The following is a 27,847-nucleotide window of genomic DNA, read 5'->3' as shown; positions in this document are numbered from 1 at the left end:
CTGAGATAAGGCGGTTTGAATGAATGGTGTCATCTGTGTAGAGGTGGATCAAAGAATCACCCGCAGCAAGAGAGACATCATTGATATATACAGAAAAAGGAGCGGCCCGAGAATTGAACCCTGTGGCACCCCATAGAGACTGCCAGAGGTCCGGATAACAGGCCCTCCGAATTGACATACTGAACTTTATCAGAGAAGTAGTTGGTGAACCAAGCGAGGCAGTCATTTGAGAAGCCAAGGCTGTTGAGTCTGCCGATTAGAATGTTGTGATTGACAGAGTCGAAAGCCTTAGCCAGGTCAATGAATACGGATGCACAGTACTGTCTCTTATCGATGGCGGTTATGATATCGTTCGGATGACAATGTTCATTTCCAACAATAGGGCTGTTTTCCTAAAGAAGTAAAAAATCGTCTTTGTGTCTCCTTGCCATGATACGAACAAGTATCGCGATCCTGGTATCGTCCCGGCACAAGAAGTGTGGGTGAACTAGCTAGCGATCCACTCTGTCACACACCTGAGAGACAGAGTGAGGGCAGGTGAGTGTGTGTCACATGTGCCAACACACAGGTCAGAGAGTGCAGTGTGTGTGGGCCGGGAGACAGACGGACAATGAGACGGACGGCCAGACAATGAGACAGAGATGGCCAGACAATGAGACAGAGACGGCCAGACAATGAGACAGAGACGGCCAGACAATGAGACAGAGACGGCCAGACAATGAGACAGAGACGGCCAGACAATGAGACAGAGACGGCCAGACAATGAGACAGAGACGGCCAGACAATGAGACAGAGACGGCCAGACAATGAGACAGACGGCCAGACAATGAGACGGAGACGGCCAGACAATGAGACGGAGACGGCCAGACAATGAGACGGAGACGGCCAGACAATGAGACGGAGACGGCCAGACAATGAGACGGAGACGGCCAGACAATGAGACAGAGACGGCCAGACAATGAGACAGAGACGGCCAGACAATGAGACAGAGACGGCCAGACAATGAGACAGAGACGGCCAGACAATGAGACAGAGACGGCCAGACAATGAGACAGAGACGGCCAGACAATGAGACAGAGACAGACAGAGAGACAGAGACAGACAGACAATGAGACAGAGACAGACAGACAATGAGACAGAGACAGTCTCTGGAACTGTCTGCTGTACAAGCCAGAGTTCTACAATGGGCATAAGAATAAATAAATACATGAGTGTGTCACAAATGGCAGTAGAGCGTGGGTTGGTCAAATTACTCACAGATTGGAGCTTTTAACATGATTACATTGACAGAGTGTCGTTTAAAAAATAAATAAAATCAAGGTCAATAAAAGCAAGGCATAACCTAAAGTAAAAGCTTCTCTCTTAAGTGCCTCTATTCAAATCAAAGATATATCTGCCATAATATTAACACTCACAGGGCTTCGTTTTGGGAACGTGAACATCATAACAAAATCCCTTCTCTGTGACTCTCACCTTGCAGGCTAGGGAGACGACATCAGCCACTGTATGGTCTCGTCTCATAGGCACTTGGATGGCGTGGCTGTCGGGCATGTACACACAGGTCAGTGTTTCTCCACTGCTCTCCCAAAGGCCACCCTCGGGGGGAGCCAGAGAGTAGTGGTTGGCCAAGCTGTCCAGTCTCTGAAAGTAGAGAGATGGCGGGAGAGAGAGGGCAAGAGAGAGAGAGAGAGGGCGAGATGGCGAGAGAGAGGGCGAGAGAGAGGGCGAGATGGCGAGAGAGAGGGCAAGATGGCGAGAGAGAGGGCAAGATGGCGAGAGAGAGGGAGAGATGGCGAGAGAGAGGGAGAGATGGCGAGAGAGAGGGAGAGGGCGAGATGGCGAGAGAGAGGGAGGAGGGAGAGAGAGAGGGAGAGAGGGTGAGAGAGAGGGCGAGAGAGAAAGAGGGCGAGATGGCGAGAGAGAGGACAAGATGGCGGGAGCGAGAGAGGGCGAGATGGCAGGAGAGAGAGGGCAAAATGGCAGAGAGAGAGAGATGGCGAGAGAGAAAGAGGGCGAGATGGTGAGAGAGAAAGAGGGCGAGATGGCGAGAGAGAGGACAAGATGGCGGGAGAGACAGAGGGCGAGATGGCGGGAGATCGAGGGCAAGATGGCGAGAGAGAGAGGGCGAGAGAGAGAGATGGCAAGAGAGAGAGAGGGCGAGATGGCGAGAGAGAGAGAGAGAGAGAGAGAGGGGGTGAGAGAGAAAGGGCGAGAGAGAGAGAGAGAGGGCGAGAGAGAGAGCGGGCGAGAGAGAGGGTGAGATGGCAAGAGAGAGAGGGTGAGATGGCAAGAGAGAGAGGGTGAGATGGCAAGAGAGAGAGGGTGAGATGGCGAGAGAGAGGGTGAGATGGCGAGAGAGAGAGGGCGAGATGGCGAGAGAGAGAGGGCAAGAGATAGAGATGGCGAGAGAGAGAGATGGCAAGTGAGAGAGAGAGGGCAAGATGGCGAGAGAGAGGGCAAGATGGCGAGAGAGAGGGAGAGATGGCGAGAGAGAGGGAGAGATGGCGAGAGAGAGGGAGAGGGCGAGATGGCGAGAGAGAGGGAGAGAGGGAGAGAGAGAGGGAGAGAGGGTGAGAGAGAGGGCGAGAGAGAAAGAGGGCGAGATGGCGAGAGAGAGGACAAGATGGCGGGAGCGTGAGAGGGCGAGATGGCAGGAGAGAGAGAGGGCAAAATGGCAGGAGAGAGAGAGATGGCGAGAGAGAAAGAGGGCGAGATGGCGAGAGAGAAAGAGGGCGAGATGGCGAGAGAGAGGACAAGATGGCGGGAGAGACAGAGGGCGAGATGGCGGGAGATCGAGGGCAAGATGGCGAGAGAGAGAGGGCGAGAGAGAGAGATGGCAAGAGAGAGAGAGGGCGAGATGGCGAGAGAGAGAGAGAGAGAGAGAGAGAGGGGGTGAGAGAGAAAGGGAGAGAGAGAGAGAGAGAGGGCGAGAGAGAGAGCGGGCGAGAGAGAGGGTGAGATGGCAAGAGAGAGAGGGTGAGATGGCAAGAGAGAGGGTGAGATGGCAAGAGAGAGAGGGTGAGATGGCAAGAGAGAGAGGGTGAGATGGCGAGAGAGAGGGTGAGATGGCGAGAGAGAGAGAGGGCGAGATGGCGAGAGAGAGAGGGCAAGAGATAGAGATGGCGAGAGAGAGATGGCAAGTGAGAGAGAGAGGGCGAGATGGCGAGAGAGAGAGAGGGCGAGAGAGAGGGTGAGATGGCGAGAGAGAGAGGGCGAGATGGCGAGAGAGAGAGGGCAAGAGATAGAGAGATGGCGAGAGAGAGAGATGGCAAGAGAGAGAGAGAGGGCGAGATGGCGAGAGAGAGAGAGGGCGAGAGAGAGAGATGGCAAGAGAGAGAGAGAGGGCGAGATGGCGAGAGAGAGAGAGGGCGAGAGAGAGGGTGAGAGAGAGAGAGGGCGAGAGAGAGGGTGAGAGAGAGAGAGGGCGAGAGAGAGAGAGGGCGAGAGAGAGAGAGGGCGAGATGGCGAGAGAGAGAGAGAGAGAGAGGTTGAGAGAGAGAGAGAGGCGAGAGAGAGAGCGGGCGAGATGGCGAGAGAGAGGGCGAGAGAGAGGGTGACATGGCAAGAGAGAGAGGTGAGATGGCAAGAGAGAGAGGGTGAGATGGCAAGAGAGAGAGGGTGAGATGGCAAGAGAGAGAGGGGTGAGATGGCGAGAGAGAGAGGGTGAGATGGCGAGAGAGAGAGGGCGAGATGGCGAGAGAGAGAGGGCGAGATGGCGAGAGAGAGAGGGCGAGATGGCGAGAGAGAGAGGGCAAGAGAGAGAGGGCAAGAAGGCGAGAGAGAGGGCGAGATGGCGAGAGAGAGAGGGCAAGAAGGCGAGAGAGAGGGCGAGATGACGAGAGAGAGAGGGTGAGATGGTGAGATAGAAAGAGGGCGAGACGGCGAGAGAGAAGGCAAGAGAGAGGGCAAGATGGCGGGAGAGAGAGGGTGAGATGGCGGGAGAGAGAGGGCGAGATGGCGGGAGAGAGAGAGGACGAGATGGCGGGAGAGAGAGAGGACGAGATGGCGGGAGAGAGAGAGGGCGAGATGGCAGGAGAGAGAGAGGGCGAGATGGCGGGAGAGAGAGAGGGCGAGAGGGCGAGAGAGAGGGCAAGATGGCGAGAGGGCAAGAAGGCGAGAGAGAGGGCGAGATGGTGAGAGAAAGAGGGCGAGAGAGAGGGCGAGAGAGAGAGGGCAAAATGGCGAGAGAGAGAGGGCAAGATGGCGAGAGAGAGAGGGCAAGATGGCGAGAGAGAGAGAGGGCGAGATGGCGAGAGAGAGAGAGGGGCGAGATGGCGAGAGAGAGAGAGGGCGAGAGAGAGGGCGAGATGGCGAGAGAGAGAGAGGGCGAGATGGCGAGAGAGAGAGGGCGAGATGGCGAGAGAGAGATGGCGAGAGAGAGAGAGGGCGAGATGGCGAGAGAGAGAGAGGGCGAGATGGCGAGAGAGAGAGGGCGAGAGAGAGAGGGCGAGAGAGAGAGGGCGAGAGAGAGAGGGCGAGAGAGAGAGGGCGAGAGAGAGAGAGGCGAGAGAGAGAGAGGGCGAGAGAGAGAGAGGGCGAGAGAGAGAGAGGGCGAGAGAGAGAGAGGGCGAGAGAGAGAGAGGGCAAGATGGCGAGAGAGAGAGAGGCGGCGAGAGAGAGAGAGAGAGAGAGAGGGCGAGAGAGAGAGAGGGCGAGATGGCGAGAGAGAGAGGGCGAGATAGAGAGAGTGAGGGCCAGATGGCGAGAGAGGGAGGGCAAGATGGCGAGAGAGATAGGGCGAGATGGAGAGAGAGAGAGGGCGAGAGAGAGAGAGAGGGCAAGATGGCGAGAGAGATAAACAGTCAGCGGACAGATCAATAGGTTTCCATTAAACCGATGCAGAAACTGGCAGTGGCTCAAAGTTCAGTGCAGAGATGTCATGCAATTAGCCATTTAGACATCGCAGGGTGGAGTCGTTTCATATAATAACCATCATAATGATGGTGTACACAAGAGGATTGATTACAGGGGGCTATTGGCAGAGTTTGCGAGGAACGTGTCTAGACGGGCGACATCTGCACAGATCTACAAAAAGACTTAGCATCATCATGATAATAATAGCCCCATTTAGTTCTAAGTGCCATCCAGATGATTTCATGTTTAGTGACGGATTAATGGCTGCCTTTACAGGCTCTTTCCAGGAGACCATCTGAGGCCCTTAGGCCAATTATTCCCTATCCACATTAACAATGAGGTTGGGGTTAGCATTAATGCTGGGTTGTGTCCTGCCACTGGGCCTCAGAAGCTGCAGTATTTGGCTTTTGGTTGCGACTCCATGTCTCTGAAGGGAAAGAGATTGTGGGCGACGCCACAGTAACACCACAGACCACAGCTGCTATACAGGCTCCACATCGCGAAGAACCACTCAAACATGTTTCAAAAGTCACAACGAGATAGACATTTCCAGTTGCTATGGTAAGGTCTGGAGGAGAGAGGTGGAGGTCTGCCACTTGGAGAGCCAACAGAGTGGTGTGTGTGGCTCCTGGATGCGGTCTGTCTGTCTGCTGGTGTGTCACAGAGGAAAACCTTGGGAGACATTCTCCCCCAGAGACCTGACTGGGAGCTTAAGGTCTCTTTGACTCGGTCTATGTTTGTCGGGCATAAACATATGCGTCACACTCACACCATACGTTTTACTATCCTTGTGGGGACCTAACATTGAGTTCCATTCAAAATCCTAGTTTCCCTAACCTAACCCTAAAATAGCCTTTATCCCCAGGTCCCAACAAGAGACAAGTTTCCTTTTTTAACTATCCTTGTGGGGACTTGTGGGGATTTCACACACACACACACACACACACACACACACACACACACACACACACACACACACACACACACATACAAAGTGGCTTTCTGACCAAGGTGGCTAGAAAAAAAACATGTACAAGAAAACAGTCACTGAATTTTCCAACAACATGTCCATTTGGAAAGAATAACCTGACAGAACACTGCCAGCATAAAGCCTACCAATGTTTTGGCCAATGTGTTGCTCAAACCTTTGGGTAGACAAGCAACAGAGAGCTGGTTCTTCTACAACTTTCTGTCCTCTCCTGTGGGTTAATGAGGCCATGTTTATACATTCAGAGAGAAAAACGGGTTGTCATGGCAAAGGTTGCATAACATCCACCCTGTCTGTCTGTCCATCTAACACGGTGTGACTGGAAACTAAACGTTCAGTTGGCGCTTGGTGACCAGTCTGCCTCTTCACCTCAAGCCCAGTAGCTGCCGAGTGACTGTGCACTCATTCATGGCCCCAGGCAGGGTTGTAATGGCCTGGTCAACTTTCCACAGGCCAAGCCAAGCCTCAGCATGCATCAGCCCTCAATGTGTGTGTGTTTGTTTGCAAACCCAAACTTCAGTATTTCCTAACTTAAGAGGGGAAATCATTTCTAGCAGCCAACAACCATCTGGTACCTTCTAAAATGGAATCAAGAGTAATGGACACTTCATGTCAGCACTAACCACCACTCCAAAACACTTTCAACTCTGAACAGTACCTTCTAGCAACAGGCGAACATACAAATACTACAGCTCGGGCAAATCTTCGTGTAACATCGAAATGTACCATTTTTTTTAAACGAGAGGAAATGTATTCACTTCTTATGGATAGGGGGCAGCATTTTCGTGTTTGGATGAAAAGCGTGCCCAGAGTAAACTGCCTCCTACTCAGTCCCAGATGCTAATATATGCATATTATTAGTAGTATTGGGTAGAAAACACTCTGAAGTTTCTAAAACTGTTTGAATGATGTCTGTGAGTATAACAGAACTCATATGCCAGGCAAACACCTGAGAATAAATCCAACCAGGAAGTGGGAAATCTGAGGTTTGTAGGTTTTCAACTCAGCCCCTATTGAATATACAGTGGGATATGGGTCATCTTGCACTTCCTAAGGCTTCCACTAGATTTCAACAGTCTTTAGAACGTTGTTTCAGGCTTCTACTGTGAAGGGGGGCTGAATGTCAGAGTCAGAGGTCTGTCAGCAGCCTCAGTCTTGTAACGCAAGGCCATGAAAAAGTTCCATTGCTTTTCTACAGACAAATGAATTCTCCGGTTGGGACATTATTGAACATTTATGATAAAAACATCCTAAAGATTGATTATATACATCGTTTGATTTGTTTCTACGACCAGTAATATAACTTTTAAACATTTTCGTCCGACATTTACACTGGACTTGCCCGCACCTCGTGAGTTTTGATTTGTTTACTAAACGCACTAACAAAGGGAGAAATTTGGACATAAATTATGAACTTTATGGAACAAATCAAACATTTATTGTGGAACGGGGATTCCTGGGAGTGCCTTCTGATGAAGATCATCAAAGGTAAGTGAATATTTATAATGCTATTTCTGACTTATGTTGACTCCAACATGGCGGATATATTATTGGGTGGTGTATGTCGTCTGGGACTGTACTCAGATTATTGCATGGTTTGCTTTTTCCGTAAAGCTTTTTTGAAATCTGACACAGCGGTTGCATTAAGGAGAAATATATCTTTAAATCTGTGAATAACACTTATTTTATTAATGTTTATTATGAGTATTTCTGTGATTTGACGTGTCTCTGTGCAAATTCACGGGATGTTTTGGAGGCAAAGCCAAATGTAAACTGGGGTTTTTGGATATAAATATGAACTTGATCGAACAAAACATACATGTATTGTGTAACATGTTGTCCCAGGAGTGTCATCTGATGAAGAATATCAAAGGTTAGTGATTCATTTTATCAATATTTCTGCTTTTTGTGACTTCTCTCTTTGCTTTTTGTGACTCCTCAAATCGCTGTATGCTTTCTGTGACTAGTTGCTGACCTAACATAATGTTATGTTCTGCTTCGCCGAAAAGCTTTTTTGAAAGCAGGGAGAAGCTAACATCACCGGCACTTCCTTACCTCTGACCTCACATGCAGTAAGGTGGCGGTGCTCATGGGTAACAAAGCGTGGTAGAAAAGGAGGGATGGGGTGGCAACAGCACAGCGGCAGAGGAAGGGGGTGAGAGGTCAACTACAGTACAACAGGTCAGAGAGCTGCTGGTTGAATAGAGGCGGTGACAGGTGGAACAGGGGCATGGTGGGGGAATGGGGGTCAGGGGGATCTCACAGGACTGACATGGTCTGTCACAGTCTCTTGAGAGCCAAAGATTTGTACAGGAGCACCATGATGCCATTCATTCCCAAGGGATACAGGTGATGAGGGTTCGCTGGCAGCCACCGTCAGAGCCCTCATATCCCTCATCAACAAGCTGAAGCTCCCCCGATTTGCAGCATTCCTTCCTAGCCTGTTTAAACAATGTCAACAGATCACCAGCCTGTTGAGACAGCTGTGGAGAAGCCCATCTCATAAAAGAACATAGCCCCCCCAATCCTTCAGTGGGTTATGGAAGTTGGAGATGATTGATTAATAGAACCATTGCTGAAATTAAGATCCAGAAAGACCCCAAAACGGTAGAGAACAAGTCAAAGCCATCAAACAGGAGACAGCGTGTTGACTGGATCGAGAACAGAGAGACAGGTTGAAACGCAAATGGGGCTACAATCAATGAAGCTGGCTCGTCTCTTCTCTGAGCCATTAGATCATAAATCTCTTCATAAATTAAAAATGGCCTCTGGGAAAGACGTGTCCTCATCCAACTCCCGGGTGGAGGGGGGAAACGGGTAAAAGATTGTGACACTTTCCCAACAACATTGAAAGCTTGTCCTGAAGAAAGGCCACCTTTGTCCCTTCTTCAGCCACATCCTACTCTGTGGCTGGGTGGAGCATTTGGTGTTAGAGGTGGCTATATGGTTTTAACATTGGCCACATTCACCCTGGTCCGCTACTCTCTGACTCCATCTCAATGCAGAGCTTTGTGTCCAGAGGGGTGATGTGAGGCTGCCGCACAGATATACTGCTCTCGCTGTGTGTTCATTGTGACCAGACCACCCGTTTGCATGTCAAACTATCTGTCCCATAGATCCCAACACATTCAGGACAAGTTGTTTTGTATGGATGAACAGGGGTGCAGAAGAGCCACAGACAACAGAGGTACAGTGCTATCTGTGTGAGAGAATTCTAGACAGCATTTGGAACTGCCTGACAACAGTTGTGTTACCAAAGGGGGTTTACAGTTGCATCTACATTATGTTAGCGCTCAGATAGTGAGAATTTGTGGTATTCACTCCCCACTTCCACACTGAGAGAGCTTCTCAGCACTGTCTCGCAATACTTTCGAATTATCACCTTCACGTTGTAAAGAGGAGCCCATAAATACACCACCAGAACAAGTCTGGAGGTTTAACCCCAGCTGCTAAGGCGTCCGCATTCCTATCCCAAACAGTTCGGGGGGGGGATTCTTCAATAAGGTCTTCGTTGGCATTCAACGAGAGACGATTCCTTTTTTTTACATTTTTCTATTGCGCGACTAAGATCTCTTCGGCAAAATGAATGACAGATTTCTTGAGTTATCTTAGATTAATTCTGAGTATTTTGAGGAAGTGTATACTAGTTACGACATCTCAAAAAATTGGCAAACATTATTATTGGCTGCTTTTTTCTTGTTTTTCAAGCGAGGGTCTTTTAACCCTCCTGCTGTGTTCTAGTCGAATAGGACCGATTTACAAGTTCTCTCTGAAAAATGTAGGTCATTTAATCAGACTGTCATAAGGATCCATGACTTTGTCCACACAGGGCATCTGAACACACATAATACATTTGGATGATTTTCATTACATTTTGGGTGTTTTATTTAACTTTTGTACACCAGTGGTGTTCCCGGTTAAATATGACCGGTCATTAGAAATGAATGGGTGAGACTACAATTAGTGTATATAATTGAGTTCAGGCACATGCCCATTCATCAGATGGAAACACTTCCTCTCCCAGACCCCCACATGCATGTGTGTTTGAGCACAAACACACACACCCCTCACACACACCTCACTCCCCTTCTTGGCTTGCATGGCAACCCCCACGGGAACCTTTCCCCAATAGAATCTTTCCCTCACGGGAACCACGCCTGTTGGCATTCTCACAAACAATCGCTGCATTGTTTCAATAATATATAGAACTTTTCTCGCAGCTCTGGTACATAAAGCTTTTTAGAGGCCTTGCTCACAATTCATTCTGTGGCAGCACAATGACCAAGCGATATATTCTGTATGTGAGGCTCTTGATCATATCTTTGAACATGATACTGGTGAGGAGGAGAGAGTCCTTGTTAAAATTTGAAACACAGTAGTCAGTGATAAATAGCGCAATATGTTATTGTCTAAATAATCCATACATTATGATTTATTTATTTTTTACTCAAAAACGAGTTGTATGAGCTCAGGTCAATGAGGCCTACAGGCCATAAATAGCAAATAGAAGTTCAAAACTTATCAACTTAAGTTGATAAAAAGATCTAACACATTAGGTGATAATATATGTATTATTATGGATTCATAATCAGCTATAATGGGGCGGTCATTTTGGACCGGGAACACAGAATGAATTAACATGAAAGGAACACAACAGGACGGTGAAGGGAGTATGCGAGCACACTCGTTTGGTTCGGCTAGGCACCAGCCCATCTCCGGCTAGGCGCCAGCCCAACTCCAGCACACCTTTAGACAGTGAGGGGTAGAATGTCAGCGTGGGCTTCTATCAGACACGGTGTCTAAAGGTTACTCGTGGGTAAGACGCTGAAGATGACCAATTGGTTCCGGTAGGTTAAATAACTCACTTTAGAGCTCTATGATCTTGTCTTTGTATAGTATCTCTTCTTGTGGTTTATGTTCCCCCTTAGAACCACTGGGGTGCAGGTTTTTCTCCTTTTGATGTCCAGAAATGGCAGTCGAGTTAGACCACTGCAGATGGCAATAGAGGAATCTCAGCTTTCATCCTGATCACGCCCTACGTGAGACACGACATGCAGGCATGACCCCTAACCCCTGACCTGTGATAACACCTGGGAGATGTTATCGCCGGCTTGTCATCGTAATTCGTAACCATGAAGCTTGCTGAGACGCATGATTCTCCTGTTCCATGTTTCAGCCATATGCACTCACTTAGAAAATCTGGACGGTAGACGATCAGTCAATGAACCATAAGATTGTTTGACACTTGTTTGATATCTAATCCGAAGCAGGCATCAAAAACATTTTTTTTTGTGTATTTTAACATTTTGATATCCATATTTCTTCAAAGGGTCATACGATTTTATGAAACGGTCATATAAAAAAATGGTAACAGACTCACCTCAGAACTAGTGTGTGGGAGGCAGAAGGCCTGTCCGCCTTCATCACTTTCAAAGATCTGCAACGAAAAGAAACACACATTGACTTGACTCGTAAAAAATCCCCTTAGTCATCTATTAAAACAGCAGTGGCCCATAGCAGCAGACGTATTACACAGACACACACACTGTTATTATGTAGCTAATTAAAAAGTGAGCAGTGAGGGCCCGGGGCTTTGATATCATCCCCATGGAGGAAGGGGCAGAGGCACAAGGCAGTAATAAGCAGTGTGGAGATACAGAAACAGGACCGAGGATAATAAGACTTGTGTGTGGCAGGAGAAGAGATGAAAGGAGAGACCGCCCACCAGGGCAGAGAGGGGTGTGTGGGACACCTCTCCCTCTCCAGACCCTTTACTCTAGCTCTGGAGGGGGGGGTGGGGTTATACATTAGTAAAATATCCCTTGTCAACATCAGATTTGCAACTTTTCTGTTTACACATACCACCCCAACAGATCCACAGATGACGCAATCTCTATTGTACTCCACACTGCCCTTTCCCACCTAGACAAAAGGAGCACCTATGTGACAATGCTGTTCATTGACTACAGTGCAGTGTTCAACACCATAGTGCCCTCAAAGCTCATCACTAAGCTAAGGACCTTGTGATTAAACACCTCCCTCTGCAACTGGATCCTGGACTTCCTGACGGGCCTCCCCCAGGTGGTGAGGGTAGGCAAGACATCTGCCACGCGAACCCTCAAACGGGGGCTACGCCTCTTCCCCCTCAGGAGGCTGAAAAGGCATGGGCCTTCAGATCCTTCAAAAGTTATACGTCTACACCATTGAGAGCATCTTGACTGGCTGCATCAATGTGTGGTATTGCAACTGCTTGGCATCCGACTGCAACGCGCCACAGAGGGTATTGAGAACGGCCCCAGTCCCTGTCACCCAGGACCTCTATACCAGGCGGTGTCAGAGGAAGGACCTGAAAAATTGTCAAAGACTCCTTCCACCCAAGTCATGGACCGTTCTCTTTGCTACTGCATGGCAAGCGGTACCGGATCGCAAGATCTGTGACCAAAAAGCTCCAGAACAGCTTCTACCCCCTTATGCACACTCACTGGACCCGACCCACACACTGCACTGACAACCCAACACACACGCCATACTCTGTTCATTATCTATCCTGATTGCCTAGTCATTTTTACCCCTACCTACATTTACACATTACCTCAGCTACTTCGTACCCCTCGACATTGACTCGGTGCCGGTAGTCCTTGTATATAGCCTTGCTATTGTTCTTTTATTGTGTCGCTTTTGCTTTCGTCGTACTTTGTAACTCATGGTTGGGGAAGGGCTCTTAAGTAACCATTTCACGTTAAAGTCTCCGCGTGTTGTATTCGGCACATGTATCAACTACAATTTGATAAAGCCACATTCAAAGCCTCCACATGTGAGTGCATCTCTTGGAATACCGTAAATACCACAGTATATAGACAAACAAAATTAGGATAGCAATTCAAATTATACAGGAACTTCTCATCTAAACCATGTTGCACATCACGTTGCACACTTGATTAATACAAGGATTCACAAACGTGTGGCTATTTTAAAAGCCTTTAATATCTTTCCTGGGACTAGTATGTGTCGTCAAAGTTTTATAGTTAGCCCTCTAAGGAAGGGTGAGTCTGCAGGTTCAGAGGGATGACCAATAACTATTCTACTGTACTTCAACCCAGCTAAACCTAAACACTCAGCCTCGCGACAGATGAGACTCGGATGAGAAAAGAACATGGCCTCTCCAGACAGAAAGCAGTAGTAGTGACACATACAGTACTCCACTGACCTCTGTCTATCTAACCCATACTGAATGCAGCACAGAGCAGGCCCTGTTACAGTAGGTGTAAAAACCACAGGTTGACTGTTGTAAAGCCAACTCCTTCTAGAAATCTTAAACCTCCTCGGTCTTGTCTAGCAGAGAGAGGAGAGGAGAGGGTCTGTCCTGTGCTGAGGGAGAGGTTCTGATTTTGGAATGACCAACCAGAGTAAATTGGATTTGGGCTTAGACAAGGGAGATGACTCAATGTGACGTGGGAGGTGACTAATGTTTATAGTATAGAAGTAGAGAAAGAGAGAGGAGAGAGCCAAGGAAAGAGGATATGAGAAAGAGAAAGTAAAGGAGTGAGCGAGTTTGGCATTAAAGATCAGCCTGCTGTCTAAACCCCTCTGTAATAAGCACGTGTCATGAGCAATGGCGTCACACAGAGGCTCAACTAGTCTCTAGGAAAGATGGGAAACGTATTCTCACACTACCCCCAGGCCACACTACCCCCAGCCCTGTCCACACTGGGCTGGCGGTAGTATGGGCAGGGCTCGCGGTAGTGTGGGCAGGGCCGGCGGTAGTGTGGGCAGGGCCGGGGGTAGTGTGGGCAGGGCCGGGGGTAGTGTGGGCAGGGCCGGGGGTAGTGTGGGCAGGGCCGGGGGTAGTGTGGGCAGGGCTGGGGGTAGTGTGGGCAGGGCTGGGGGTAGTGTGGGCAGGGCTGGGGGTAGTGTGGGCAGGGCTGGGGGTAGTGTGGGCAGCGCTGGGGGTAGTGTGGGCAGGGCTGGGGGTAGTGTGGGCTGGGCTGGGGGTAGTGTGGGCAGGGCTGGGGGTAGTGTGGGCAGGGCTGGGGGTAGTGTGGACTGGGGGTAGTGTGGGCAGGGCTGGGAGTAGTGTGGGCGGGGCTGGGGGTAGTGTGGGCGGGGCTGGGGGTAGTGTGGGCAGGGCTGGGGGTAGTGTGGGCTGGGCTGGGGGTAGTGTGGGCTGGGCTGGGGGTAGTGTGGGCTGGGCTGGGGGTAGTGTGGGCTGGGCTGGGGGTAGTGTGGGCAGGGCTGGGGGTAGTGTGGGCAGGGCTGGGGGTAGTGTGGGCAGGGCGGGGGTAGTGTGGGCAGGGCGGGGGTAGTACCCCCAGCCCTGCCCACACTACCCCCAGCCCTGCCCACACAAGACAGCAAATGTACCTGGGGTCATCCTTCTACAACCCCTTTGACGGGAATCAACATCATAGTGGAGCAGAAAAGTATCCCAACTGGAGAGCTACGCTTAGGAGGGAAACCTGTGAAAAAGCGTGGAGCTGTTTTAATATTTAGTGGACTTACACAAACCATCTGTTTGTCGCTGCAGGGCCCGGTACAGCAGGCTGCAGTTTACCACATATGGCTTTTAATAATTCATGCTACATCACTGCTTCAACTAGCCGTGTGCCACCTCAGCCTTCTGCGCTGTGAAACCAAACTGGGTCTCATTAGCTAACCTGCTAGAGCTTCCAAACACACCTTAAACAACATCATATAACACCACACACACACATATACTGTAGCCCCCCGCAGAGGGGGAGGGGTGAGGAGCGTACTGGGAGGAGCAGGGAAGACCCTGCTGTTGGCATTAAAGACACATTGCCTTTTATGAAGAGGACTAAGGTGAATCAGGGGCAGGAAGTTAGCAGTGTCTACAGTTTAGATGGGTGCTTTATGTTCCCTACAATCACAGATACACCAGTCAGTCAGCTCCAGTGACAGCTACGACACGGCAGGAGAAACATTTATGAATCGACAAAGTGAAGCCTCCCTCACAGAAGAATTACACCAAGGGAAAGATCGTAGTGGTGTCCTCAAAATATTCACCTACTTCGGTCTAGGAACCACACCATTATCTAAAATACATGGATTTTCCTAATAGGCTTGATCATGGGAACCAGGTCTTTTCCTGGTCTTAAAATAGACCACCTACTGTACTGACTCTCCTGGGCAGTACCTTCAGGGTAGAGGGGGGCGGATTGAAATCTACATCAATAAATAATTAACCTGTGTGGAAGTGTAATTACTAACCTGAGAGAATTTACTCCCCCTGTACCTGTGGTTGAAATGCTCTCTGTTTACATAAGAGTGGATTATGCACTTAATACTCAGAGAAAAATATGAGTTTAATAAACAAAATCTTATTGATGGGGGGAAAAGCCCCCCGGGGCCACATTTGAACTTTCTCCAAGAATTGTGAGAAAGTCATGATTTGATTTCCTCGCAGGAGTGTTATGGACTGGGCCAGTGTGTGTTCAGTGTGTGTTCAGGTACTGTACCTGTTCTGTAGACGGCCTCTTGTCGCGGCCCTTCTTGGTGAAGTTGTCGAGGCCTTTGAGGGAGGAGAACAGGCCTCTCTTGTTACGTGATCTCTGGCTCAGGGACATGGAGCGCCGCCTCAGTGTGGCCTCATCCCTGGAACAGATCTGACGACATAACACACCGTCAGCACTAGGATCGAACGCAGCAGCTGGACTTACAGCAATCAACCTGCATCAACTTCAGTCTCCTACAGCAATTTGAGAGTTTACACCTTAACTGAACATCTTTAGCTACTGTAGAAAACCTTACGCACCAGACCAGACTTCTAAACGACAAACTCTGGTCAACTAGAGTACTTTCTATATCATTTGGAGAACAGCCCTACCCCTCAACCTTGCCATATGAAGGGCCTCACCAGTGCGTGGAAGGAGGACACAGAGAAGATTCCCAGGCGTCCCAGGGCGGTCTTGGAGGGCCGGCTGGCTGCAGCTAACAGGCTCTTGGGGTTGGGCAGCTCGCCCCCCTGCAGGCTGGCCAGGTAACAGCGCATCCTGAACAGGTCCATGTTAAACTTCTCCAGGTTCTGCTCCCACTGCTGGATCTGTAGGGAGAGCGGGAAGGATGAGTGGTGATGAGGGACAGTTGGAGAGGTGGGGAGATGAGAACAGGGAGGGAGGAACAGTTGAAGAGGTGGGGAGGTGAGAAGAGGGAGGGGTGATGAGGCAGGGACAGTTGGAGAGGTAGGGAGATGAGAACAGGGAGGGAGGGACAGTTGAAGAGGTAGGGAGGTGAGAAGAGGAGGGAGGGACAGTTGAAGAGGTGGGGAGGTGAGAAGAGGTGGGAGGGACAGTTGAAGAGGTGGGAGGGACAGTTGAAGAGGTGGGGAGGTGAGAAGAGGAGGGAGGGACAGTTGAAGAGGTAGGGAGAAGAGGAGGGAGGGACAGTTGAAGAGGGTGGGGTGATGAGGGAGGGACAGTTGAAGAGGTGGGGAGGTGAGAAGAGGGAGGGACAGTTGAAGAGGTGGGGAGGTGAGAAGAGGGAGGGGTGATGAGGGAGGGAGGGACAGTTGAAGAGGTGGGGAGGTGAGAAGAGGAGGGAGGGAGGGACAGTTGAAGAGGTGGGGAGGTGAGAAGAGGAGGGAGGGAGGGACAGTTGAAGAGGTGGGGAGGTGAGAAGAGGGAGGGACATTTGAAGAGGTAGGGAGGTGAGAGGAGGAGGGAGGGACAGTTGAAGAGGTGGGGAGGTGAGAAGAGGGAGGGACAGTTGAAGAGGTGGGGAGATGAGAGGAGGAGGGAGGGACAGTTGAAGAGTTGGGGAGGTGAGAAGAGGGAGGGACATTTGAAGAGGTGGGGAGGTGAAAGGAGGAGGAGGGAGGGACAGTTGAAGAGGTGGGGAGGTGAAAAGAGGGAGGGACAGTTGAAGAGGTGGGGAGGTGAGAAGAGGGAGGGACAGTTGAAGAGGAGGGAGGTGAGAAGAGGAGGGAGGGACAGTTGAAGAGGTGGGGAGGTGAGAAGAGGGAGGGGTGATGAGGGAGGGAGGGACAGTTGGAGAGGTGGGGAGGTGAGAAGAGGAGGGAGGGACAGTTGAAGAGGTGGGGAGGTGAGAAGAGGAGGGAGGGACAGTTGAAGAGGTGGGGAGGTGAGAAGAGGCAGGGAGGGAGGAACCGTTGGAGAGGTGAGAAGAGGCAGGGAGGGATGGACAGTTGGAGAGGTGGGGAGGTGAGAAGAGGAGGGAAGGACAGTTGAAGAGGTGACGAGGGAGGGACAGTTGAAGAGGCGGGGAGATGAGGGAGGGGTGATGAAGGAGGGACAGTTGAAGAGGTAGGGTGATGAGGGAGGGACAGTTGAAGAGGTGGGGAGGTGAGAAGAGGCAGGGAGGGAGGAACCGTTGGAGAGGTGAGAAGAGGCAGGGAGGGATGGACAGTTGGAGAGGTGGGGAGGTGAGAAGAGGAGGGAAGGACAGTTGAAGAGGTGACGAGGGAGGGACAGTTGAAGAGGCGGGGAGACGAGGGAGGGGTGATGAAGGAGGGACAGTTGAAGAGGTAGGGTGATGAGGGAGGGACAGTTGAAGAGGTGGGGAGGTGAGAAGAGGAGGGAGGGACAGTTGAAGAGGTGGGGAGGTGAGAAGAGGAGGGAGGGACAGTTGAAGAGGTGGGGAGGTGAGAAGAGGAGGGAGGGACAGTTGAAGAGGTGGGGAGGTGAGAAGAGGCAGGGAGGGAGGAACCGTTGGAGAGGTGAGAAGAGGGAGAGACAGGCAGAGAGAGATAGTTTAGGGTGCATTCCATCAAACTGGGATTGCTTACAGATGTGGTGGTAAGGGGGGGGTGGGGGGGGGGCACAAGCTGCCACTGGGTGAGGGCAGGGTATTAAGGTTGATGATAGTGAGGGGGGGTTGTGGAGCGTGTATGTGGTGTGTGTGTGTTTAATGCAGTCTCTCTTATTCTCTGCAATAAAAGTCGTGGAAGGGAGGTGCCAAGCACCAGACCACCATATAACCCTCCCCCTAAATACACCCAGCACGCTCACCAACAAGCACACGCACAGAGAATGAACACATGCCTTTTTAACACTAAGTATGAGAGGGTGCTTATTTTGTTAGCTTCGGAGGTTCACTTTAACGAGAAAACCGTGGAGTTAAACGACTCTCTATATAATTGACTTTAATAGTGCTGGTCTGAAGAGAGTTCATTTACAATACAGAACAGTATGGAGTCCTCCCGTGAAGGCTGATTCACATTGATGGAATTCTTCATGGTTGGGAATGACTTGGGGAGGGGAGCTGTCTGAGCCTAGAACATTCCACCATCACAACAACAGGACTGCAAAGACCAACAATGAGCCTGCTGCACAATGCTGAGTGTTCAGACAGCGCTAACACACGTCAGCCCAATGACATGATCAACATCATGCCCTTCAGGAGCCAATGTGATCCTGGTGTACAGACATCTAGTGTATGGGCATGTGTCATTAATATAGTGTCATCCCAGGGTCAGAGTCTGGGCAGGGCTGTCCTAACCGTCATGCTTGGTAAATCTTCTGAGATAACCCTGTATCCCCATGGCTTCTCTAAAGCCATAACAATGGTGTATTCTGGGGGACAGGAGAGGATACAAATGGGGAGACAGGCGGATTAGGGTTTGATAGTTGATACTGTTTAATATTGGACACTGCATCGTCACAAATGGAAGCGCCACACTCAAATGTCTGATTGATTCTGCCAGGCAATGTTAATCCGTCATCGTATCAAAGAAGCATGGCCATTATCGGATTGAGAATCAGAGAGAGGTATGTATGTGTGTCTCTGTGCAGCTGGCAAAACCTGGACTAAGGCAGAGAGACGCTATCATCACAGTGAAGGCATGCTGCACCCATCTGGCTTTAGAGAAATCCTACCTAGTCTCTATTTAGTCCCATATCAGGCCCATTAAAAAAGGCAGGAATGGGCCTTCCCTTAGAGATACAGCCTCCTTTGATGTTCCTCTCCAACATCTTTTCTCCCCCCCAATGGCACTGATTTTGAGAAGGGGGAGGGTAGACATCAAAGTGCCCCTTGTTGCACCCCCTGCCCTCTAACCTCCCCTCATCATCAGCCATGGGCGCCAGTCTCGGGGCCTAACCCCGCCCTTTCCCCTCTGACCCTATCATTGGCTCCAGAGTGCTCGGCCTCTCTGTCCCGAGGTGCCGTGATAGCTAACGTGGAACAGACACTAAGTCAGTTGGGAAGACAGACACTGCCCTCCATGTTATTCCCATGAGCCATTCATCTTTTTCGCCTTTTCAGATGTTGAGCTCTCATGTCTTGCAGTGGAAGTAGATTCCCTATGAATCTGATATATACTCTTAAGTAGGTGGGGAGTTGATAAGCTAATCTTTAGCCATCGCCGTTACATGTACAAGACAGTTTTAGCTGTGGGGAGAATCAGTGATTGGTTCTGGTTTCTCTCCTCAGTCAGGCTGTTTACAGGGGATAACGCATGTTGAGAGCCCATTGTACACAACATCTGGATTCCCAATATGATGCAATGGGAAGAAGCAGCCTGCCTCTTCTCTCCCCTGAGTATGTGTTTTGACAGCCACTAGCTACATATAGGCCACTTCTACAGCTTCCAGAAATAAGACATGGGATTTTAGTCGCATGGTGTGATTCACGTCACATATTTTTAGGGCTGCTAGACTCCCAACAAAACAACCTTAACAGAACAGAACAGGACATTAAAACAACAACGAAAACATGTTTCTTTCAGGGACACTAACCAATACTTCCCTGTGACACCACAACACAATCGCTATAACAACCGCCGATCCTCATCATCCTCCTCACCTGGTTCTCGATGGCCTTCCTGTTCTTAGGGTCACTGACGATGGACAGCTGCAGCTCAGCCATCTTCTTCATCTTGCCGTCCATGTCTACCTTCTGCAGCAGGCCTCTGATCTGGCTCCTCAGCAGACGCAGCGTGTCCTCCTTCCCATGGCGCTTAGCGAACAGAGAGGCACTGGCAGAGTGGATGGCTGTCACCCAGTTCTCCATGTCTGTCTGGTTGCTGGCCTGAACACACAGAGGTGATGGTGGGACATTAGACGATGGGAGGTTTGAGAGACTATTACGGTGAAAGAATCTGTTCTCAACGGTTATGGGATGGTATGAGTACTGCAGGACGCAGCGATGATAGTGACGTCATGAACGACGTGTTAAGGGTTGGGGCTCTAAATCCGGATGATGGACAGCTATAACGCATATTGTGTTCCTATACTCCTCACGGCATTTCAGCACAATATCAGATTTCCCCAATCTATGGGCTAATACGTAACTTCAGTCAATACAGTCAATCTTGAAAGGATAATAAACCTATACAAAAATTACCAGAGGACATGGTATGAAATCTGCTAGAAAGCTGAGGGAGGAGTGACTCGTGCAGGACACAATGAGAGAGAGAACACAGGGTTCTACAGTGCGCTCCAGTTTATACCGTCAGTGGTTTCCTGACCTCTTAAAACTCTCGAGAAATGTTAAGTCCACTTCACCATTTTACTAGCTTTACCCCGAACACCACAACTGGGATTTCATGCAATACACTCAGAAAAAGCTCAGAAACGTGAGGGGAGAAAACTACCGGGGGGGCAAGTCAAGGCCTCAAGAATCTCTGTATCCAACAGAGAAAATAAGGTCAGGGAGTCAGATGCTCTTCAAAATATGAACACAAACAGAAACCTTCCAGCTGGAGTTGAAATCTTCTCCATATAATCATTTACGAGCTAGAATCATCAACTTGAACTACTCGATTATACAGCCTAAAAATACACAACAAGTGTGTGCGAGTGCGTATGTGTGTAACTACACTTGTAAAACATCTCCATCCACTATTATACAGCCTGAATATGCTGAATAGCGTGTTTGTTCGCCTCACACTAGGGATTCATACTTTCCTGAAAGTCTACCAAATTTCAATACCGGGAGCAATTCATATTTCTCCCGAGAGTCACGGAAAATGCAGCAAAAATCGGAAGTGCACATGTACAGCTTTTAAAACCAAGATGCCAGAGCTCTCGGAATAAGAGGGGGGCGGCGCCATCTTGTCGACTTGGCTGCGCCGCTATGTAAAGGTTTCAGAGCAAGTTAAACTGATATTTAGTCATTACAGAGTAATTATCTTTGTTCGTCAATGACCTTGTTGTGAATTATGAAACAGACCATTCAGAAATTCTGAGCGTTGACATGTTTCCTCAATTAATTCAGCGCATTTCTACGACACTGCATCTCAGTGCAAGAGGCATCACTGCAGTACAATTGGCCCAGCGCCGTCCGGGTTTGGCCAGGCGAGGCCGTCATTGTAAATAAGAATTTGTTCTTAACTGACTTGCAAGAGTTAAATAAAAGGTTCTTCTTTTATTTTTAAGAAAAACAATTCGGCAGAAGGTTCTCTTGACACAGAGCGCCTCCCGAGTACAGCGTTGTCTAAGCATACACACTTTGTAACGGCAGGCGAAAAAGAAGTGAAATGGCCAACGTTGCGAAGCCTGCTAGATAACCTCCGTCAATATGGCAAAATATAGATGACGATTATACATACAGCAGATCAGCTCATGAATAACGGGGAGATGAAGAGTGGACATAGTTTAAACATCAAGGTATCTTAATGAGGAACAACTCTTGTTTTAAAAATACCCATTTCTACTCCCATACGGTTGGTTGATCACACATTCTCTACCGACACTCTCATACGGGCAGGAAGTACGAGACAGTGCAGAGAAGTGGGAGAAACGTTATCGCGGTATTTTGAATAGGCAAGAGACATGCTTTGATAATACAACCTATGGATTAAAAAATAACGTTAGGAATTTTCATACGAGACAGGAGTCAGGACTTGGGGCTTCAGTGGGATTGGGACTGGATAGGAATATAGCCTAGACTCTATGACAGGAGACAATAGAATTTTCCCTGATGCCTCTGAATTGTTAACAGACTTCATGGTCTGACAGAGATGCCTATGTAGTGGATTGTGCAAAGACCTATCAAATGTGGGACTGTCTGAAGGGCCACAATGTCAGCTCAAAGAGGCACACTTACTTTTATAGTCTATACAGTAGAGGTTTCCTGAAGGGTTCATTTACTGCATTCTGGTTGCATGTGCAGTCTGGCGGTGTCTATTATGCGTGTGCTGTGAATTCATGGCGACTTTGTGTGAAGTAAATACGCTAAAGGCTTCCATGAAACAACCTGTTTGGATAATGTACATGTTTTGCTAATCTGATGCTGAGCATGTTGTGGAATTGCATTCATTCTGACATTGGGGGAAATGTTCATTTGCCGGGTCTTGTCCTTTTATTTTTTCCCGGGAAATGTGAAGTGTTCCCAGGACCGTGCTGGAATCCCAGTTACCCATGTTAAATCACAAAATGACACAGTCAGTGTAATCTAGCAGCAGACAAAAACCACTGTGGACACGTCACCAGAACACGTTCCGCTTGACTGGCCAAGCAGGAAGAGGCTATCAAACCAGGTTAGCTGCCACAGCAGCACAGGACACACGTTCCTTTCAGGGTACACAAAACATTCCCCACTACGTGACAGCTTCTGCTCCTTAATTGTGTGTTGAATTAGCTGGAACACTTAGCTTGACAGGGAGCCGAGCAGAGCGATGGGGGAAATCCGACCGTCAACACCACGACGTGCTCAGGGAGCTAACGCCGAGCTAACGCCACGCAGGCAGTAACTGTGGAGGAGTGACCAGCTGGACTGAGCAATGCAGTTCAAACAGTGGTAGTATGACCTAGTGTGACCTCTGTGAGCACATGGCGACGTACTGTATGTATACAAAACACGTGGATTTTTTTCCCAGAACAGACAGTTTAGCATCTACAAGCATCTACAGCTTCTCCGGCATCTCCGTCAATTGGGGTAACTACTGTTGGCATCGACAGTACTTTGTTCCGTTTGGAGAGTGAGGTAAGTCGGCACGCATCACCTGGAAGAGGTAGACATCGCCGTAGTTGTTGCTGAGACAGAAGACGTTCTCCTTCTTGGGGTGCTCAGGAACGGCCTGGACGATACTGTCCTCTGCGAACAGGGCGTAGCGCGGAGACAGCTCCTGCTCTGGAGAACCCTTCCCATAGAACAACAAGGTACAACCTGCAGGGAGAGGAAGAGGATGGTTGTTAGAGGGAGGAAGACCACACCTCAGAAGAATGACTTCAAACGGTCATTTATTTGTCTCTGCTGATCTTGAGTCATTTTTACAGTAGAGTGGAAGGGAGGCTAAGGGTGCACATACCCATTTAGCACCTGGTCTGAGGTTTACCCATTTAGCACCTGGCCTGAGGTTTACCCATTTAGCACCTGGCCTGAGGTTTACCCATTTAGCACCTGGCCTGAGGTTTACCCATTTAGCACCTGGCCTGAGGTTTACCCATTTAGCACCTGGCCTGAGGTTTACCCATTTAGCACCTGGCCTGAGGTTTACCCATTTACCTGGCCTGAGGTTTAGTACCTGGCCTGAGGTTTACCCATTTAGCACCTGGCCTGAAGTTTACCCATTTAGCACCTGGTCTGAGGTTTACCCATTTAGCAGGTAAATACACCAGAATAATTCCCTGTAAGCTTTTAGGCTAGTGAAGAATCAGTCTATGGTAAATGTAATGCACATGCTATGTAAAGGAAACCAAATGAAGATGCTGTCCTCACTTAAGTGGTATGTCTGTACTCTCTTTAAGAGAGAGTTTTACTTAAACCTGTCCTTCCCCTCTGTCCCCCAGCATAAATTACATTTCAGTTGATGTATTCCATGATACAGTGGTCATATCGACTGGACCTGTAAATTGGAATACCCTCTCCTCTCCCCTTTAACTCACCTTTCAATGTGACCCAACCTAGAGAGCATCAAGCTCCACTCCATTTCAGTCAGCTATTCAAGGTCCAATTCAATTCTGACCGACTGGACCTTAGACGGCAATGTGCCAAAACCCTGTTTCCCTCTGCTCACCCACCCCTACATGTACTCGCCTTTCAGGGTGACCCAGTACTGTTTCCACTTCCTGCGTGTGACCATCTCCAGCTTCCTGTCCTTATGCAGGGTGAGGAGGGGTTTGAAGGACAGCCAGCCGGCCCTGCGTACCACCCCCTGCTCCTTCTCAAACAGCAAGTCCAGCTGCTCCAGAGAGCCCCCTGCAGACTCACTGCTGCTCTCCCCCTCTTCTGTCCCCGTAGACGGGTCTCTCCTTTCACCAGCTCCCCCTCCTCCACTACTGCCCTGTCCAGTCCCTGTCTCCAGCTCCCGCATGAAGTTCTCATAGATGTTCTGACGAAGGGCATCGTTGCTGTGGTGGAGAGCCCCTGCCGACTGGGCCCGGGAGGCCCCCACACCGCCAGGGTACCACAGGCTGGATACTTGGGAGGGAGAGCTGGTGTCAGCTGTCAGGCCATCCACTCCACTGTCAAAGACCTCACTGCCATCCTTATACCGGGGCTCCTGGAAGCACATAGAGAGAAGAAGAGGGTAGGGAGAGGGGGTGGGACAAGGTGAGAGTGAGAAGAGGGTAGGGAGAGTGGGTGGGATGAGGTGAGAGAGTGAGGAGAGGGTAGGGAGAGAGGGTGGGATGAGGTGAGAGAGTGAGGAGAGGGTATGGAGAGAGGGTGGGATGAGGTGAGAGTGAGGAGTCCCACAACAAAAACACTTCAATTCCTGAACCTGGCACACTGGCGACTAAAGTTCTTGAGACTGAGACAATTTAATTGTGTCTGTGAGGGCACCCTGGTTTCCTGACCCCAGTAGAACACTACTTCATGGGATTGAACTCTTTCTCTTTCAGGGGTAATGAAAGCCCACCTGCACTCCAATAGATTGCAGCATCTGGTCTCCCCTGGCAACTGGGTTGAGTGCACTTCAAACACAAACAGTGTTCTGATGCCCTTCCCCAGTCTCTCGCTCAGTCTACCCTCTTCCTCCCGGCTGTCCGTCAGTCTCCCTTTCTCCCTCAGTCTCCTCTTTCTTCCAGCAGTCTCCCCTAATCACCGCTTTCCTACCACGTCTACCCCAGCTGTTTCTCATAAGGACCTGGACTGGACCTAAGAGGCTGGCTTGGAGGGTGCAGTGCGCCCCTAAACCACAGCTGAGCTCTGGAGCCCAGCTGGAGGGGAACAAGAGCTGGAATTAGTCCTGATTTGGGTTGACTCGTTGAAAAGGGGCTGTGATGCTGTGATTTGGTGATATATGAATCAATGAGCCAACTGGAAGCTGTGGGTGATTAAGTGGCCTTGGTGAAACAAGAGCCCCAGACAGGAACAGAACAAGGCCAGGGTGGGCCCCTGAACGGTCTCTGTCCTGGACTCCAGAGTCACCAGAGGGCAAAGAGACCAGTGAATGTGTCAGCATGAAGCTATAAAAACTCTGAATGGCTCCAATTAAACTATCCAGAGCTCAGTTGGAAACATCACGCTCCAACATTTGCCCATGAAGAATTCACAGTTTGAGTCAGAACACTGAAAGAGACCATTTATCTCTAAAAATATCCCTCTGCTCATTACTAATCTGTCCTGAAGGCCAGGGTTGCCTAACGCCTACACAGGACACACATTTGAGGTAAGGTGGAGTTTAAAGGAGAATGGGGGTTTGAGTGTTACTCGGATTGACCAGGGTTTGTTGGAGAGTTTCTCATGGACCTATGAAGCTGCGCTGGGAACCAGAACAACTTCAAATCACAGTCCTCCATAAGCCCTCCTCCTTCTCACTGAAAAGGTCAACAAGTTCAATAGTGCAGGGAAGCTGTGAGTCCTAGGTCTCTTCCCAAACCCAACACATGGCAGGAGATTATTAGGGTTTAAGTGAGGTCTAGTAGTTTAGAGTGAAAGATTTACCCCCAACGTGGGTCAAACCCAAATTAATGAGCACATATCCTTCTCTGTGCGTCAGGGATGTACTTTTACCTTCCCCGATTTCCTTTGTCAGACCCTAATGAACGAGCACATATCCATACAGAACATACTATGGACTGGCTCTCTGGAGAGCAGGACAGGGTGGTGAGTAGAGCCCAGAGCAGCTCCACCATATCTTAATCACCATGACAACCTCATCATTATGAGTGTGTTGGGGTTTCTAAATCTTGAGCTGGGACATAGTTTCACTGCAACAGAGATTTAAAGTCTTACAGCAATTATCTTGGCATTGTCTGAAAAGTGTGTTCAAGTTTAAAAGAGCTATTGAATTGGTGCATAATGTTTGATTTAAAGAAAGTCACAGAGGGCCACGTTTTCGAGCAGTTCAACTAATTTGGGAAAATCTTACAACGCACAGTTTTAGCAATTAACTACTTAGCCTTTGTTGCAGAAAATATGACTATTGTGGTTACATTTATGGGGCTAAATGCTCTAAATAAGCTATTGCAGATCCATAACACAGATTTACACAAACACACTATCCAGTGATTTGGCATACAAGTCATGGTTATTCCTATCCTGTACAAAACAGCCTGGTGTCCTTCTACAGGTCCAGTTCTCAGCCGTCTGACCCATGCTGCAACACTGAACTATACGTCATACTGCTGTAAACTGGTAAATAACATGCCGTTTCAACCAATCACACCAACACACAACAGCAAATCACCTACAACGGCAGGCTATGCATCCAACACATGGCATTTAGCATATTCCCTCCATTAGCATGGGGTTAGCAACAACACTAAACTGACATGATCTCTTGTACCCACCCAGACGTAGTCATGGAATCTGCAGACCCCTTGGCTTCTCATCCTTCCTCTCGGTTTCATGCCTTACTCTCCGTTAGACGACTGCATCTCTAGTCCCTACACAATGCACCATCCGCGTTGCAAATTTCATTTTGTGGTACCCTGTAGTTTTCAGTCCTCAGACAGCTGGTATTGTGGTCCTCGGGACCGGGGACGACGTTGTGTTCCTGGCGAGACGACACCGACCACTGAGGCACATGGCCCAGGTAACCAGTAACAGTCCCCAGCCAAGAATATGCCAGAGAGTTGCTTCCTCTTCCCCCCTCCCTAACAGGACACTAACAGGGTTGGAACACTGGTCTGTGCCAAGCACATAATAACCATATTCTCCTGTGGAGCTACAGACATTCATATCTCAAACAGGGAAATTCCAAAGGAGACTAGACACACCTGATGCAGCTAAGGGGGTCCCGTGTGGCTCAGTTTGTTGAGGATGGCACTTGCAATGTCAGGGTTGTGGGTTCGATTCCCACATGGGGACCAGTATGAACTAAGAACCCGGTCACCAGTTGAATGGCGTTTCCTCCGTCAGTGTTGTGGCTGGCTTCCGGGTTAAGCGTCCGGGTGTTAAGGAGCACGGTGTCATGACGTGGCCCTTTCTGGGTATAGATTGTGGCTTCCCCCTCTCTCCTATGCCCAGGTTCTGTTATCTGAGGTCGTAAATTCCTGGCGGAGACTCTCTCCCCGCCAAATTCTACTACATCACAGAATTTGAGAACTGAACAATATCCATATTTTGGAGAATGTGTAAATTGCCGGTGGAGAAGCCAGCTACGACCCGGTCCATTTTGTTTCATGTTTGTGACCTCATGAAAGACAATACAGCCACAATACCCTAACTCTGTTTATACAGGTGCCTCAGTTATGAAGTTTGCATCTAATCCTTGTATAAAATGAATGAGTAAAGATTAAACTATTTGTGAAATGACGTAATGTGATGTTAAACCTTTAATGTGAGAGAATTGTATTCCCAATAAAGTTTAACTAAGTCATTGGCCCACCACCGAGAGCATAGACATGATCTGGCGTCATGGAACCGCCTTTTCTATGGTTACGAATAAAACACCCTCCTAAGAAAATCCTCTTCAGGCTGAGCAAACCCACAGAGTGAGCTGTGATTGCGAATAGTTATTGAATTCCTAAACATACCACGTGGAGCATTGGCTACACGGCTGGAAAAGATGAAACTGAGACTCTCAATCCCTACAGAATAGGAGCAAATCTTAGGTACTAATTACTAGTCTGCAGCTAGAAATTATGTAAACCTGGAATGCGAATACCGACAACCGCAGAAAAATCTATTCTATGAAAA

The 27,847-nt window shown here is 49.2% G+C and overlaps 1 protein-coding gene across 5 annotated transcripts in view; it reads right to left on the bottom strand.

Moving 5' to 3' along the window:
* Positions 1 to 27,847, bottom strand: part of LOC112256576 (rho guanine nucleotide exchange factor TIAM2) — a 106,555-nt gene that overhangs the window by 43,330 nt on the left and 35,378 nt on the right. For 4 of the 5 annotated variants that reach the window (XM_042325445.1, XM_024429907.2, XM_042325446.1 and 1 more), the window contains 7 exons: positions 23,798 to 24,263; positions 22,764 to 22,927; positions 19,622 to 19,846; positions 15,717 to 15,902; positions 15,319 to 15,465; positions 11,223 to 11,279; positions 1,474 to 1,641 (listed from right to left, as the gene is read on the bottom strand). In XM_042325445.1, coding sequence (XP_042181379.1) covers positions 1,474 to 1,641; positions 11,223 to 11,279; positions 15,319 to 15,465; positions 15,717 to 15,902; positions 19,622 to 19,846; positions 22,764 to 22,927; positions 23,798 to 24,263 — 1,413 coding nt within the window. Of the gene's footprint in view, positions 1 to 1,473; positions 1,642 to 11,222; positions 11,280 to 15,318; positions 15,466 to 15,716; positions 15,903 to 19,621; positions 19,847 to 22,763; positions 22,928 to 23,797; positions 24,264 to 26,496; positions 26,597 to 27,847 lie in introns of those variants that run through there. The other variant, XM_042325447.1, reaches the window with a different exon arrangement.

Source organism: Oncorhynchus tshawytscha, linkage group LG08, assembly GCF_018296145.1.
Source record: "Oncorhynchus tshawytscha isolate Ot180627B linkage group LG08, Otsh_v2.0, whole genome shotgun sequence".
NCBI lineage: Eukaryota > Metazoa > Chordata > Actinopteri > Salmoniformes > Salmonidae > Oncorhynchus > Oncorhynchus tshawytscha.
Note: the sequence above shows the minus strand (reverse complement) of the source record. Positions and strands in the feature narration are given on the sequence as shown.